Source organism: Leuresthes tenuis, unplaced genomic scaffold (assembly GCF_036924035.1).
Source record: "Leuresthes tenuis unplaced genomic scaffold, fLeuTen1.0.hap1 SCAF_22, whole genome shotgun sequence".
Lineage (NCBI taxonomy): Eukaryota > Metazoa > Chordata > Actinopteri > Atheriniformes > Atherinopsidae > Leuresthes > Leuresthes tenuis.
Window position 1 is genome coordinate 5,138,317 of NW_027325376.1, and position 16,252 is coordinate 5,154,568.

Sequence of the window (16,252 nt, forward strand, 5' to 3'; positions counted from 1 at the left end):
CCATCTACACTCTTAAACTGTTTAAAGTGTTGTAAATAATATATATAATTATATATATAGATATATAATTTATCTATAATAATATATATATATATAATATTTCTGTGTGAAAACCACCATGGACAGATAAAACAGAAGTATTGATGACCTATTAAACAGCTTCTTTATTCCTTCTTTTAAAATAAAAAACATGTCTGAGAAATATACACTTTTTTTTTAATTTACTATACGTTAAATATCGAGACAATTGTTCCAGGAAAGGCTGGAAAAGCTGTTTAATGTGTAAAAACACTCGTGATGGAACATCTCACAGTAAACCACTGCAGGTTAGCTGGAAACAGGTCAGATCTTCACAGACAGACTGAGTCCTTCAGTAAGGATGATGAGGAGTTCACCTCTGAAACACTGACACATGCAAGTCAAAGCTCTGCCACGGGAAGAAATAAATGTATATAAACATGATCCAGAAACGTGCCCATCTTCCCCGGGTCCAAGTTCATTTCAGATAAAAAATGACATGATATTGTTAACTGGAAATCATTGACGATGAATCCTCTGGGCTAAAGAGGAAAGGAGCCAGCCAGTGTCTTATCAGCCAGCATGCAGTTCAAAATCCAGCATTTGTGATGGTACGGATGTGCGTTCGCGAATGTTTCCTGCTCCTTGTACACCAGAGAAGAAGTAATGAAACTTGTAAAAGCTGTAAAAGCTGCTGGTATCCAGTTTAAGATGTGCATATGTCTAAAAACAACTGAATGTCTCCGGTTCGACGTTTTCTGTGTCATCTTTGACCTATTTTTTAGAAAATATGGGGGTAAAATTGATACAGAAATCTACTTTTTTTACACTTAAACACTTTAAAACAAGATGTAGCTGATGTTAAATGTCTGTTTTAATTCACAGAAAATCAATGAGCTACTGTTCAAACACCTAAACATACTTTAAATTTGCTGCTTTTCCTTAAGATTACTCTAATTTGGATGTAATTTTATCAATTTTGATGAAACAAACATTGTGAAGTGGCGACTTTGGGATCTGAGTTCGATCCTATTTGTACTGCTCACTATTTTCTGAAATTTTACAGAATAATCTTTAATTAATTGAACAAAAACAAACATTTCCTCAAGGAAAATAATCATCACGTGCAAATGGAAAGAAAGATAGTTCAAACTGAGCTCAGAACAGTTCAATCCAGCTTTTAAACAAATAAAGAAGTTACACAACTCAAACTATATCATGTGAAATTATATTGTTTTTAAGATTATTTATTATTAAATACATTTCCTTATAGATACACTTTAAAATCAGGACTTCAGTAAAGTTTTCTTTAGCATTAATCTCCTAAAAGTATTTAGATAATTCCTCCTCCACTGTTTGAGTCTTTACTATTATTGTAAAATCTTGGAATCTTCCTTTAAAATATGGACAGAAAATTCCCTTTTAAATCCTTTTACAGCAACAGAATCCCCGTTTTGACTGATATGGGTCCTTTTATAGGTGCTTTTCTTTCTTGACATGAAATAAATTGGTCAGTGTCTACATTCTGTAATCTTCTAAACTGTGGGAAGCTTCTTTCTAGAACATTTTCATCATTTGTTAATGATTAATGATCAATTAACACTCAGCGTTTTAAGCCCAAAGCCTGATTTGAAGGAATAGAAAACAATCATTCTCTGTTCTCTAACATGCTCCATCGTTGGCCTGACTCTCTCAAAGCATTTGATTCTGGTTTCGTTGTGTTGATTTCCAGAAAAACAGACTTTACTTTGCCAACGGAGAAGCTTGAATCGAGTTGGTCTATTTTTGGAGCCTCGTTGTTGACCTTTAAACAAATGAGTTTGCTGTTTCATAAATCTTCTGGCTTCTATACACCTGACAACGTTGTCTCAAACGCAGGTTAAGATTTATCAGTGCGGCGACCTCATGGTGGCCTGGATTTGGTGGCTCTGCCCTGAAAGTTATCAGAAGAATTATTAATGACTCCGGACAAACACAGAAACTCAGAGATGAACCGGGTAACTTTGGACTTTTGTCTCTGGATGGTTGTTGGGACTTTAAATTAAACCACTTCACTGTTGACATTGTTCCAAAAACCTGGGCGCGACATTTGGTGATTGTGTTATTGGGTCATACGGCCTTGAGATATTCAGATCAAAACAATAAAACAGACAAGGTGTACATGCAGGATGCTATTATAGCACAAAACCTGAGGCTTTTAGATGCATTCATTCAGTCTTTCAGAGGAAAACGTTGTGATGACGCGTCTGGACAGATGTTAATCTTGGACTGTTCGTTAAATTGGGACTCATTTAAAAAAAGCTGCTCATAATTACGACCAAGCCTTTTTTATTTGATATATTTTCAAAGCATATGATAGTCTGAATGTGTCAAATGAAGCTGATCGAAAACACCCACAGCACAGTGACATTAAAAATGACGGATGACCATTGGACCCTGAGACTGAGCCGATAAACACCTGTTGAGTTTCAGGGGTGTAAAATGCAAAAAAAAAGAAAGAAAGAAAGATTGTGTGTGCGCGCGCGCGTGTGTGCAGAGGATAGGGGGAGGAGAGTCACATAAATCATTATACATATCCGTAGAGCTCGATGCATCTCACACCCCAGCAGACTCCTCACGCTCTCACTGCTCAACAGGTGATCCGATCTTCACAAACAAACTTTGAAGATTTTTATCAGAAAACTGACATCTGGATATACTTTTGGCTGACTGTCGGGTCGAGGAAGGGTCATGGATCCGATTGTGGAAGTAGTGGCTTTAATTATGGGGTTCATCGGGTGGGTGATGGTGGGGGTTGCGCTGCCAAACCGTTACTGGAAGACCTCCACCGTGGATGGGAACGTCATCACCACCTCCACCATCTATGAGAACCTGTGGATGTCCTGTGCCACGGATTCAACCGGGGTGCACAACTGCAGGGAGTTCCCTTCGCTGCTCGCTTTGAGCGGTATGTTAATAAAAAGAAATGGATTAGTTGATGTTATAAACTGTTTTAAGTGGATTTGATATTCTTCATATTTAATCTAGAAAAGACCCATGATTTATCTGTTTGTTTCCTAAAAGGTGGAGGATAAAGTGGTTGAAAAATACAGATTAAAGGAGAATTCTGTGATTCTGTGTGTCTCTGGACATTATTAACTTTTACAAAAGCTAATTCTTTGCTCACATGGATCAAAAGCAAACATCAAATCTTCAGACTGGGCTCATAACTTAAGCACCTTTTTTTCTAAACAGATGGCAGCGATGTTGAATTCGGTGTTTTGGGGTTTTTTTACCGCAGGTTACATCCAAGCTTCTCGTGCCTTGATGATTGCATCGATAGTGTTGGGCACCTTTGGACTGTTTGGAGCCCTGATAGGAATCCAGTGTTCTAAAGCTGGGGGGGAAAACTTCATTCTCAAAGGGAGGATTGCAGGCACCGCCGGGGTCCTTTTTATACTTCAAGGTAACAAAATGCACTGAAAAAAGTATGACATGTTTTCAGAGCACTCTGAAATTTATGACCTGATGATATACAGGCCTATAAATACAGAAGATAAAGGAAGTTATTCAGCATAACGATAAATCTTGATCGTGTTTTATTGCACACTGAAATCCGTCCTCCATAAATTTCTTCCTGTTTTTTTTAAAGACTTTTTAAACTATCTGGCAGCCCAACTTCTGCTTTCACAACTTAATTGTCTCTCAACAGGTATTTGCACCATGGTGTCAGTGTCCTGGTATGCCTTCAACATCACTCAGGACTTCTTCGATCCTTTTTATCCTGGAATAAGGTGAGATGCTGCGAGTGGAGGCGGTGTGGGGCAGGTAGGCCTTTAGGTCAGGTGTTGGCTGGCTAAAACTCTGCTCTGTGACGCAGGTATGAAATAGGAGAGGGGCTTTACATCGGCTGGTGCTCGGCGGTGCTCGCCATCGCTGGAGGGTCCTGCCTCACCTGCTCTTGCAAATTGGCCACAGAGGAAAAATAGTGAGTTCACACCGACAATTTATCTCTTTGTGTGTGTATTTTGCACAGATCTGAAGGATTAACCAAAGCATTCTCTGATGTGTATTCTAACTTTTTTGTTGAGAGCCTTGTGAGGACTGTTTTGTCACTGAGCAGACACCAAAAGTTACTCGTAAAGACACTTTTCATCAAACTGTGGCAAAACATTATTAATTTCCCTTTGAAATGTAATAGAAGCACCCATCTGACGAATCATAGTCACGTTTCTGTGGTGCAGAAATACCAGGATTAAGTGAGTGTGGCTGTCTGCGGCCATAAAAAGCGGCGCCTGTTGGGCTCAGATTGCTTAAAGAAGGAGTTTGGCGCCCCCAGGTGGTCGGATAGAGTTCTGAAAACAATGGCGCAGGAATTCAGCTCACTGTAAACGGAGCTTACTTATGCTTTTATTATGAGACAGAACTTTTTCACTGAAGACGTTTTGCTTTGTCACAGCTGAAAAAAGGATGGACTGTGACTCAAACAGCATAAATGTGTAAAAACAAAATCCTACTTGCACTATAACTACAAACCATGCTCTTTTTTTGCCCCATTTCAGTCAATTTGAGTCTCATTTTGGTCCTTTTTTATCTCTCATTGGTCATTCTGCATCTCTTTATAGTCTTTTTCTGCCTGTTAGCAGTAATTTTGCATCACATTTAGGTCACTGAGGTTTGTTATTTATCTCTTTTCGGTTATTTTATTTCACATTGTAGTCATGTAAACATGCTTTAAACTTTTTACCCAGCATTAGAAGAACAAATCCTAAAGATATTAAGACCATGTGTAATTTTGAAGCTTTTTGCCAGATTGCAGCCATTTTACATCTCTCATTTTATTGTTTTGTTGATTTTCTCATTTATGTATTTCCTGTGTCTCATGGTGGTTGTTTTCTGACTCCTTCTTATCATTTTGAGTGAGACCTCCTGGTTTTGTGTTCAGGTCAAAATGTCATGTTTGCATGCGCTGCAAAAGACAAAGTAAATGTTTTCAGGATTGTTGATTTGAAGACCTAAAGTGAATTCCTTGCCAAACTCAGGACGTGTGTGTTCTTGTTCTGCAGCCCGCTGCCTTATCAAACTAGGGGAACCGTTTATTCTGGAGTTGCACCGAGCAGGAGCGCGGCTGCCAGCACTTACGGACGAAATGCTTACGTCTGAGCAGGGTATGAAGATGGGGATGTTTTCATCACCTCAGCCTTTGTTCATGTATCTTCACATGTTGTGTTTTTACACTTCAAATGGAGCTTTTTGTCCAGGAGAGCTCCATAATTATCTTTTAGCACCGCCATACTGTATATATGCACAATATCCTGTAAAAATAAGAGCATTGAGGCTGTAAACGTTGCACAAAGCTGCACCGCTCATCACGGTGCCACAAACAGACTTAATGCTTTCAGTGATTCTGTTGATATTTCATTGATGACATCAGCTAACTATTTAAAGTCATTCATTTTTAAAGAAATTCAATCATAAGAGTTTCTACGTAAACACGGCCAGACATTTGTGAGGTCAAAGTTCAGATTATATTAATGTGTTGTTTTGTACAGTTTTATAGAGCACCTGTGAGAGATGGTGGAGGAACAATTATCTTTTTGTTTCAATTGTAATTTTAGTTTTTTTTACAACTGCACACAATAAAGTGTTTCATGCTAAACACTGAAGTGGGACTTTGTATTTCTGCTGGAACTCTTTTTTTAAATTTTACAAACAATAACAAAGATAGTGGAAAATATGATCGTAAATATGAAAATATAGAGGTAAATATTGCATATATAATAACAATAGCTACAAGTATTGTATGCAGGTTTGTATTATCTAAATAAACAAGAAGTTTAAATGTTATATTTTAGTGAAATTACAGTATTTTTAGTGTTTAAGTCTGCCAAAAGTAGCTTTACGCTTCTGTGTATGCACAAACCCTGTTTCCAGATAAGTTGGGAACAATAACTCAAATCTATCATTTATTCCTTTATTTAAACGTTTATTTAACATGTACAGTCACAAAGGAAATTACCAGCTTCATTATATTTAGATCATATAAACAAATATACAATTTGATGTCAGCAACACATATAAACAATTTCTTTTAAAAAGTTGTTTAAAAAAGTCAGTATCTGTCATGGTATGAGGGTGCTTCATATGTGTAAAGGTACCACTGATGCAGGGGCGTAGACTGAGAATGCTGCTGCCTTAAAGGTGATATATTTACATGGAGATCCAGGGTTATTTCAGCAGAACAATGCCAGATTTGATCTGAGCTACTTCCAACAACATTACTTTACAAACAGAGTGTGTCTGCGTGACTGGCCTGCCTACAATCCACATCTGTGTCCTGTTGAAAATGTATGGAGCATCAAAAAGAGGACAACTAAACAACAACCAGTAGCCCAGATGTGGTATTCAGCAAAAATGAACACAGATTCCTCTGAAAAACTGCAACATCTAAGCAGAAGGAAGGAAGATACAACATGCTGGTTAACGTGCCTCTATACCAACTTTTACTGAATGTGTAGCTGGCATCAAACTCTAGATTTGTTTGTTTTTCACCTGCCGATCCTGTATGTGACATCATCAGCTAAACTGTTGCCAAGCGACAAAAACAACACCACAATCCATTCATGACAATCTTGAAGACATCGACCACACCTCTCTCTGCTACATCCTTAACTTTCAACATCCTTCTCAGCTGATTTTTATCTCACTTTGAACATCCTTCTCAGCTGATTTTTATCTCACTTTGTTATTTGCCCGTAACATCAGCATATCTTTAATAACGATTCGTGCTGCAGCAATACGATTAATAAAGTGTTGCCTATTTACATTGAATTGGATAGGATTCACAAAAGATCAAAATAGCCTAGTTAATTCATTTAAAAAATAAGAAATACGTCTTTTCTAACTGTATATGAAACGTTTTTTTACTCCAGGTCATAGTGTTAAAAATAAGCTTTTATTAGAACAGTATGCAGCGTAAAAATTCAACTCTCTCAGTACTGAAATAATTCAACACCGGACTGAGTCTTCTCCGTTTCTCTTAAAGGACCTTCATTACGTAACACTGTAATGAGAATGGTATGTGGCGATGCTTGGGTATAGCTTGCTGTATTCCCGCCTGGCCCATGCGGGAGCATTATGGGAGGGCTATTAGTGTTAAAATAATCTCTCCAATGAGAGCAGCCCACGTTCGCGGACGAACACGGATGTGCGCCGTGCGGACCAACCACGGAAATGTAGGGCAGAGAGGAGGGGACGGCGAGAACAAGCAGAGAGGTTTCGTTTACAAAGTGAGCATTTGGTCGGCTGTTTCATTTCTCCTCCAGCTGGTTGTGAGATATTGCTTCTCTTTAAAGGATAGTCCAGTTTTTAACGCTTCGAAGACAGGTCGAAGTGCCGTTTGTGTTGGGGAACCTTTCAGCGACGCGACTCATTTCCACACGGAACACTATCCTACCGGGACCGTAAATAGACCGTCGTAGCTGTTCCTGTCGTCTGTCAGGGACGAAGAAACGATGAGGAAGCGGTCATTTCGGTGAAATAAGACAGCGTTTTTCAGTCGTGACGTGTGTTAGTGTCGTGGGTGTGACGGTGTGAGTTTATCCGGACATGGAGTCGTGTCGGCGGGCAGGAGTTAGCGGGCTCCTGTGCTCCCTGTCTCTGCTCTGTGTCCTCCTGGACATTCAGCTGGACGGTAAGACCGCTTTTATTTTCATCACCAACACTTTAAAAGCCCCAACACACACGACAGGAGCGCTTCTAGACGTTTACAGCTTGATTATAGGGTAAAGCTGCTCAAAGTTTGTGACGGCATTTTTAAACTTAAACAGGCTGTATATTTGTCCCGACGCTTTAAGACTTCAACTCCACGATTCGTGATGTGACATAACAACCCGTAAAAATCACTGCACTGTTTTGCAGGAGTAAGATTGTGTGCAGATAAAGCTGCCAGTACGCTACGGTGGCCCTGAGGTGCAAAACTGGTCAATGAAATATAGAAATAAACCAGATTTAGGAAGAAAAACAAGAAATAATGGCGACTTTACACAGACATAAAAGCAAAGCATTTCTCTGAAGTAAAAAAGCAACTTAAGTCAGAATATTTCAAGAATATATTTTCTGTTCCGTTTTTACATTCACTTAAAATTTAAGTTATTTGTTTCCCTGTTTGTAAGTCATTGTTTCACTTTTGGTTGTGTTGTGTCCTGCACTTTAGGGGACATTACCTCAGGACCCTGTGTGAAAATAAGAAAACACAACTGTCCAAGTAAACAAATATATACTCTGGAAATGTTAGTTTTTAACTTGTAACAATTAGTCAGTGTCTAAAAAAATAAAAAAGCTTATGTCTGAGTGGGGAAAAAATGGCTTTTTTTTTGTTCCATTTAGTTCTTTATTTAAAATGTATTTGTTTTGGACTGATACAAAAATACAACAATCAGCTGCAAACAGCCTTCAAATGCACATATCTTATCTTTTATAGCAACAACTCATTCTGGACCTTAAGGATCTATGAAAAGTTAAACATATTAACGTGATTTAAAAAAAAGCAGGAAATGGTTTTATTGGTTATTATTTGAATTTGGGATATTTATATTTCTTTGTCACGCTTTGGTCTTACTTGGTGTAATTTAGTATATTAGATGACAGGAGACTCGTATTTCACCTGCTGATATTAAACCATATAAATAGTCAGTGCTGCTTTACATAGTTGTGCCAGTTTCCATTAATGGCTTCATACAGAAATGAACTCATCAGATCAATCAGACTTTAGCTCACTCTTTAGCTCACTCTTTAGCTCACTCTTTGTCATTTTTGGCCTGACTGTAAGATGAGAAGAGGTCTAAATCCTGAAAAGTAAAACCCTGACATGGTGTGCCGTTATGGTTGTGTGGTCCTGTCCTGTCTGCGTTGTCCTTCCAGCGAGGCTCAGGCACCGTTTTGTGTTACAGGTGTCTTGGGGGCGACTCACGTCGAGATCGAGCACCACTTGGAGATGGGCCGCAAACTTTTGGCAGCTGGTCAGCTGGCCGAAGCCTTGTCCCACTACCACTCAGCTGTGGGTAAGGTTACACACTGACACATGCTTGTTCTTTCCTGTGCTTGCTGCAAACTTGTCTTTACAGCTAAGAAAGGTGTGTTTTACACACTTTGACATAAACTGAAACTGAATGTTTCTGACTTTTTTTTTTGTAGAGGGAGACTCTAAGAATTACCTGACCTTCTACAAGCGAGCTGCGGTGTTCCTGGCCATGGGAAAGTCCAAATCTGCTCTACCAGACCTGTCCCGATCCATCGAGCTCAAGCCTGACTTCCTGGCTGTAAGTTCAGCTGATCACACATCATTCAGAAGGTCTACACTCTTCCTCATTTCCTCTTCATGTCATCTCACCTTCAGGCCCGGTTGCAGAGAGGGAATATCCTTTTAAAGCAAGGAAACACACAGGAAGCCAAAGAGGACTTTGAAGCTGTGGTAGGTCGACTGACAGTCCTGTGTGAGTTTGCCAGAACAATAGATGCCGTTAAAAGAAAAGTTGAAAGTTTTTTGGGGGGATTTTTTTCCAGCTGCAGCGCTCTCCAGACCACCAAGAAGCTCATGATCAGCTGATGAAAGCGAATGAGCTGGAGGAGCTGCAGGAGGACGCTCACGCTGCATATCACCAAGGAGACTACAGCACCACAGTCAACGTGTTGGAGAGGGCCATAGAGGCACGTGTGATCTTTGAAGTGATTGTTGGAAATCAGAACCGCACAATTTTGTCCTCTTGTAGTGTGTAAAACTTTTAGTGAACACACCTAATACTCTGTTGTGCTTGGATAGTTAAATAACACGACTATTGATTGGATTTATGTTATTATTCAGCCGACATGAGAAAACTGGACTCTGAAGCGAAGTCTGATGCCGAGATGGATTCGTTTGCGTGTCTAAATGTTCACGTCCTTCCTCAGATCTGTCCCTGGGATCCTGAGTCGCGGGAGCTCCGTGCAGAATGTTACATCCGAATGGGAGATCCACAGAAAGCCATCCAGGATCTTACGCCGACGACGAGGCTGCGCAACGACAACCGCGCCGCCTTTCTGAAGCTCAGCATGCTGCACTACAGCCTCGGGGAGCACCGCGAGTCACTCAAGTGAGCATCACGCTGACAGCAGAGCAAATGAGCTGCTTTCTCCCTGTGATTCTCTGTTTGGCCTTATTTCTTTTCCCCACTGTCTGATTTGCCTGTTTGCTCCTACGTAGTCACATCAGAGAGTGTCTGAAGCTCGATCAGGACGACAAAGAGTGCTTCAGCCACTACAAGCAGGTGAAGAAGCTCAGCAAGCAGCTGGACTCTGCAGAGGAGCTGATTCAGGAGGGGAGGTCAGCACATCTGTGGGGAAATTCTGACACATGCTTGTAAGCTGAAATCCTGCTAATGTGCCAATTTAATCATTTAATTTCTCACCTCAATCAGGTGTCAAGATGCCATTGATAAGTATGAATCGGTGATGAAGACAGAACCTAACATTCTGTATTATACCAACCTGGCAAACGAGAGGATCTGCTTCTGTCTCGTCAAGGTGAGAAAATGACATCATGAATCTGTTTATCTAAGCTGTCAAACTTCTATTTCAGTCTTATTTTCTCCTCCTGATTTTCCTGCTTCTTGCCATTTTGTAGCTTAATTTGGCTCCGGAGGCGATAGACGCGTGTTCAGAGGCCCACCAGCGAGACCCTCGTAACACCAACATCCTCCGAGACCGAGCCGAGGCCTACATCCTCCTCCAGGACTATGAGAAAGGTAACGGGGCAAACCGGGTGACCTCACAGGGAGGATTGTAAGTCTCTGTTTACACCTGGAATTAAAACGCAGAGCTAAAAGAAACGGGAGAGAATTTGGCAGATTTTTTTCTCTTTCCCACTTCAGTTGTGGGATGTAACACACTGTCATCAAAGCAACTGTGTGTGTGTGAGCCCTGAGATGGGCTCCACACACAGGAAAACAAGGGAAAGCTGTGTGATAAGCGGCTGGAAACTAAAGTTTTGGGCAGTTTCAAGCTCGGGAATGTGTACAGCGCAGATCACTGTGCTTCAAAATGAGTCCGAAGCACATAATTTAAGGTTCACAAACTTCTCTAGAGTTGCTTTAACACTTTTGTGAGCCACGCACTAAGATCTCAGCCCACATTCAAAGGTGCTCTGAACACATGTGGCCCAGGCCACCTTTAAGGGCCACCGGCACGCAAGCAGCAGCTTTCTGTGTTAAAGAGACTTTTACTTTAACATTATTGTTTTATCTTCAGCTGTGGAGGACTACCAGGAAGCCAGAGAGTTTGATGGCGACAGCAGTGACATCAGAGAGGGGCTGGAACGAGCACAGAAACTACTCAAAGTCTCCCGTAAGCGGGACTACTACAAGATCCTCGGTGTCAGCAGGTAACCAGTCCAGCCAGTTTGTACAGAAGCTGTGACGCTATGCTTCGTCTTGACTGACATCACCTCACCCCCGACTCTCCTCAGGAGCGCTAACAAGCAGGAGATCATCAAGGCGTACAGGAAGCTGGCACAGCAGTGGCACCCTGACAACTTCCAGTCCGAGTCGGAGAAGAAGGAAGCAGAAAAGAAGTTTATCGACATCGCATCGGCGAAAGAGGTCCTCACCGACCCAGGTCAGGAGCTCGCTTCCCCGCCGCGTTATGGTTTGGGAGTTTAGCCGCTATCTTAAGAGACTTTTAGCAAATAAGCAGGTTTGGATTTCTTATCTTACTGAGGTGAAACAGGAGGTCGTTCCCTCTCTGAAAATAACTGAGAGGGAAATATTAATAGCTGAGGAATTGCAAAGTTTGAGCTTTAGATGTAAAACTAGTTTAAATTAAAAACTGTCAAACTATCATTGCTTTGAAATATCTCTGACCATGTTTTTATCCTGAGAGTCAGAAAGAGTTGTTTCTTTTTAATGAACCTCAACCTTTGATGATCGTAACTTTCTCTTCATTCTTCCCCACGATTTGGCAGAAATGAGACAGAAGTTTGACGCAGGCGAGGATCCGCTGGACCCAGAGAGCCAGCAGGGAGGAGGGGGCGGCGGAGGTCAGAGGGGCTGGCCGTTTCACTTCAACCCTTTTGAGAGTGGCGGCAGCTTCCACTTTAAGTTTGAGTACAACTAGAGAGCAGGACTCGACCCACAGGTGGAGGGCGCCGCCGTGTTTGGACTTTGGGGGAAGACCTGTGCTGGATTTACGGAGAAGTCTTCCTCAGAACTCGCACATCGGTTTAGACGCTGTTTCGTCGGTTCCTCCAACTTTTGACTTTCTTTTTTTATTATTATCATTGTTTCTATCTGGACTCCTCGCCACAAACACTGAGAACCTGACCGTGGTTCCTGTTGCGTAAAGTCGTCGCTGTGGTTGGAGAAAACGACGTCACGTGAACACATCAGCTGCCAAGAAAACGGAAAAGGTGCCAGCTGAAAGCGGTGGATGCGTCTGCTCTTATTACTCATTTCTTTCTTTGTGCCATTCTTTAAATCCTTCTTTTTTTGAAGCAGTAACTCTTGCTGGGATGTTCCACAGGAGGATCGTCAGTGTGCCGTTTTTGTTTTTCCTCGCAGTGTTCTTCAGATCAGAAAAACGGATCTCAGTCGATGTTTTTCACCACGCCGAGGCGTCTTTACTCCAAACAACCAAGACTTTTATATTCAGTGAGCTCTGACATTACTGATGAGCCTGAAGCACTTCCTATGGATCTTCAGCCAGCATAGGTGCTCTGTGATTGTGTTTGATTTAGCTTTAAACTGGAATTGGTTTTGGGTTTTTTGTTTTTTTTTATGTAATTGGAATGAATGAAGAGCGTAACTATTTAAATTTAACTGAAAAAATGGAGTTTCTTGGATAAAATTGTAGCGACTGACTGAATCGAGCATTGTACTTGTATCTCTTTGTCTTTCTGCTCGTGTTACTGAACATTTTTAAAGACTTGCACTTTTGTTTGAAAAACCACTCCACGGCTATCTCCACTCCTGAAATGTTACTGCAGGCTTTTTAAAAGCCTTTCGGACTCTTTATAAACCGAGCCCGTCTTCAGTGGTCATGTGAGAACCTCATTTATAAATAGAAAAGGTCAAGCGTTGGGCTGAGCTGCAGCTCCACTGTCTCTGGTTTACTGAACGCACTTGAGAAACGGGATATTTTGGATAATATTTATCTATTTGGGACTGCGGCACAAAGTGAAAGCGAAACCATTATGTTGCACGATTAGGTTTGTAAATGAGGCTCAAATGTTGCAGCCACGAATGACACAAAGCAAGAGGATGTTATTTTTTTTCATTTGCACAATCTAAGTTATTTTGTAATTACCAGATTAAGGACACAGTGACTGTAACTGCTTCTACTGCTTGTGTGAACCAAAATGTGACAGGCTCTTTGTATTTAAATCCGAGAGGAACAGATTTGTCAGGGGCATTGATTTTTCTGTTGCCAAAATAAATCAGCTGACATGCTTGAGTGTATTAAAACATAGAAACGATGGAGTTTGTGCCAGTTCTTCCTTTTCCTTAACCCTTTGTAGGTTTTGAGGTATTTACCTGCAGAAATCTGTTTGTTTCTTTCTTTAAAATAGGAAAACGGAACGTTTTCCTCCTCGGATGATGTCTGCCGCTCCTCTGGTTCTTTAATGTTCTTATAATGATTTAACATTGATGGAAAAGCAACAAAAGCCTCAAATAGAGGGTTTATTTTAAAACACTAAATCTGTTCACTGTAGACATTTAAACATCCACACACACACACACACTGTCCACACTTGTTGGGAATAGGCTCTTTGTCAGTCATGGAGGGAATGGCTAAATCCAGAGCACTGACACAAAAGTTCTGTATCTCCAGAGGCTGGATAATAATCCTCCGACAAAGGGCCCGATCGTCTTCGGTCTGACACCCGGCTCGGCTGGAGTCAGTCGCGTGAATGCTGAGCGCTGTCCAAGCAGACGGCTTCGTCAGTGGTTGCCTCCGAAACCCTGTGCGTCTTCCAGACTCTCAGCCTCCACCTCGATCGACACCACGTGGTGACCGGGGATCATGGCCAGGCCCAGGACCCTGGGTTCACCCTGGGAGAACATATCTGAAGACAGAAGAAGAAAAAAACTCAGTTTAACTGTCCAAATAAAACCTGTGGGTGTTTTTTTCTATTTATCCTCCTTAGTAGGAAAATTCTGTTGGTATTTCCTTGCAAAATGTGGTTCAAAAACTGGTATTAACCGTGTCAAACACCAAATTTGAATCTCAAACTAATCTTCTCCCCTCCGCTCACGTTACTGATTATTCTCTTGAAAAATTAGAAGATGAATCCAAAGAAAATAAACTCAGAAGAGCTGCTTTCAGATGTAATCACTGAAGTCTGTCCCTGTATCCCAGTTTGTCCAACTCTTCTTGGTCCCTCCCACCGGCGAAGATGTGGGATTGATATGTCACGCCCCTTTCAGCCACTTACAACTCCCCCAACAAGCCTCCTCTCCCCTCACTCCTCCACCTACAATTTCAAGAACCGACACATCCTTCAACACTTTTTGCTAAGATCAGTTTCTGAGTCACAGGCAGAAGGTACAAAATACACAAATAAAATGAGGGTTTGTGTGTACAGCAGACTCATTTTCCTCCAGTTGTAAAATCGTAACAATTTATAGCTGAAAGAAATGAAGAAAGGATCACGTTGATCTGAGACAAACTTATCTATAAAAAAATTAAATATAAATAGAATAAAATATAAAGAAAAAAAGAAAAATAGCTAATGTTACGTGAAATGCGGTTTGATAGCAAAATAATTTAAATATAACGTTTAAAAATACGTCTCCTATGCTTTTTCTCTAATAAAACTTACAAGAAATAGAACCCAAAGATGACATACTAGGTACAAACTGGCAGATATCTGTGTAAAAATGCATCATGTGAACCTCCTCTCCTCTCCTACCTGTGGATTTGAGGAACTCCTGAGCTGAGCCGAGGATGACGTTGCAGTCCCGGTCTGTACAGAGGAAGAGCCCCACAAGTGTCCGTCCGTCTGTCATGCGGATCCTCATGTTCTTGTTTAGGAGCCCCTCCAGTTTCTGCCTCGCCTGAGAGGATGAAGACACCCCAGATTGCTCCTGGGTAAGAACACAACGCAAAGCGGCCAAAATTACACGAAGCTTAATTCGGAAATACCTATAAAATACTGTTTGTAGCTGCCATCAAGAACTGCTTAAGCACTTTAATTATTACATGAAAAACTGGTACTGAACACACCCAGTAACCAGAAAGACTTAAAGCTCTGATAATAACGTCCATAGATTAAAAAAAAAGGGCTCGTTGCAGATCTAATTACACTTGGGTTTTCTGTGCAGTTATCGTTAAAAAAGAAAAACGTATCCAATTATCAAACACCTTCAGGAAACGGCATCCTGCGTTTTAAATGTAAATATAATCTGATAACGATAAACAGCTTAATGACAGATCAGATGTAAAAGCTAACTTGTTAGCCGCCAGCTAACGTTTAGCTATAACTTAAATAAAACCTTAAAAAATATTTTCAATAAGTTTCTTGAAAAGCGTCTATATTCTTTTCTTTATGATACCCAAATCCGCAATGATAACCATGCTATTACATAAAAACATTATGTGTGAAATACATACATGAGTCGAAGGACCATTTTCCTCAATCATTGTTGCCATAACCTCCCCTTTTCTCTAAAGTTTCTCACGGAGCAATTTTACTGAGGGACCAACTAAACCGGAAACTCAACCGGAACTCCGTCATCATTCTTGGAGGGAGTGACGTTAAGTCAGAGTTTTACCACGAATTGTGGAAAATAATTGCTGAGTAAAACAATTAAAACAAGCAAATTAACGTGATGAACTTTAAGCTTAAGCTTTTAGATAGTAGTTCCATATTTATAAACGAAATTGAACTACACCTTTTCTTTGGAGTATTTACAGGTGGCCTCACAGGTTAATAGCAGGGCTCTTAAGTTTGGGTGAGTGACATATTGGCGTAGGAACAAAAATCCCAAAAATGACACAGTGACTTTTAGGGCTCGTTCCTGGGAAAGAGAAGAGAAGAAAAGACATGACATGACCATAAGAGGTGAGCTCTGGTGAGTTGTGAGTGTTTAATTGACTGAGTGTGACGTGATCATAGAGAGAAATAGCAAGGAACAAGACCTCTGGTCTGTTAAAATTACTTCTCACCGCACCATCATGGTTAAACTTGAATTAATTGATTCATGATGTGGCCTTTCTTTGAATG

General features: G+C 40.8%; 3 protein-coding genes across 3 annotated transcripts; 2 read left to right on the plus strand and 1 right to left on the minus strand.

Annotated features, from left to right (window-relative positions):
* The first annotated feature begins 2,610 nt into the window (after positions 1 to 2,610).
* cldn15a (claudin 15a) lies at positions 2,611 to 5,629 on the plus strand. The gene is made up of 5 exons (XM_072375852.1): positions 2,611 to 2,965; positions 3,299 to 3,463; positions 3,710 to 3,791; positions 3,878 to 3,985; positions 5,064 to 5,629. The coding sequence occupies exons 1-5, from the start codon at positions 2,749 to 2,751 to the stop codon at positions 5,158 to 5,160; spliced, it is 669 nt and encodes a 222-aa protein (XP_072231953.1). The 5' UTR covers positions 2,611 to 2,748; the 3' UTR covers positions 5,161 to 5,629.
* A 1,593-nt stretch (positions 5,630 to 7,222) lies between these two features.
* Positions 7,223 to 13,503, plus strand: dnajc3b (DnaJ (Hsp40) homolog, subfamily C, member 3b). Its single transcript, XM_072376006.1, has 12 exons — positions 7,223 to 7,690; positions 8,949 to 9,059; positions 9,193 to 9,317; positions 9,395 to 9,469; positions 9,562 to 9,705; positions 9,946 to 10,127; positions 10,238 to 10,357; positions 10,452 to 10,557; positions 10,658 to 10,778; positions 11,281 to 11,413; positions 11,498 to 11,646; positions 11,993 to 13,503. The coding sequence occupies exons 1-12, from the start codon at positions 7,606 to 7,608 to the stop codon at positions 12,142 to 12,144; spliced, it is 1,503 nt and encodes a 500-aa protein (XP_072232107.1). The 5' UTR covers positions 7,223 to 7,605; the 3' UTR covers positions 12,145 to 13,503.
* naa38 (N-alpha-acetyltransferase 38, NatC auxiliary subunit) lies at positions 13,303 to 15,739 on the minus strand. The gene is made up of 3 exons (XM_072376007.1): positions 15,640 to 15,739; positions 14,939 to 15,113; positions 13,303 to 14,092 (listed from the first exon to the last, which is right to left on the minus strand). The coding sequence occupies exons 1-3, from the start codon at positions 15,676 to 15,678 to the stop codon at positions 13,968 to 13,970; spliced, it is 339 nt and encodes a 112-aa protein (XP_072232108.1). The 5' UTR covers positions 15,679 to 15,739; the 3' UTR covers positions 13,303 to 13,967.
* Between the last annotated feature and the right edge of the window lie 513 nt (positions 15,740 to 16,252).

Bases quoted from the DNA above. Each gene is read 5' to 3' on its own strand.
- cldn15a (XM_072375852.1), top strand. From the start codon at position 2,749: ATGGATCCGATTGTGGAAGTAGTGGCTTTAATTATGGGGTTCATCGGG. The intron at 3,792-3,877 runs GTGAGATGCTGC...TCTGTGACGCAG, and splicing joins CCTTTTTATCCTGGAATAAG to GTATGAAATAGGAGAGGGGC. The intron at 3,986-5,063 runs GTGAGTTCACAC...CTTGTTCTGCAG, and splicing joins TTGGCCACAGAGGAAAAATA to CCCGCTGCCTTATCAAACTA.
- naa38 (XM_072376007.1), bottom strand. From the start codon at position 15,678: ATGGCAACAATGATTGAGGAAAATGGTCCTTCGACTCAT. The intron at 15,114-15,639 runs GTATGTATTTCA...GTTCTTACCCAG, and splicing joins AAAATGGTCCTTCGACTCAT to GAGCAATCTGGGGTGTCTTC. The intron at 14,093-14,938 runs GTAGGAGAGGAG...TTCTGTCTTCAG, and splicing joins GGAGTTCCTCAAATCCACAG to ATATGTTCTCCCAGGGTGAA.
- dnajc3b (XM_072376006.1), top strand. From the start codon at position 7,606: ATGGAGTCGTGTCGGCGGGCAGGAGTTAGCGGGCTCCTGTGCTCCCTG. The intron at 9,060-9,192 runs GTAAGGTTACAC...TTTTTTTTGTAG, and splicing joins CCACTACCACTCAGCTGTGG to AGGGAGACTCTAAGAATTAC. The intron at 10,558-10,657 runs GTGAGAAAATGA...GCCATTTTGTAG, and splicing joins TCTGCTTCTGTCTCGTCAAG to CTTAATTTGGCTCCGGAGGC.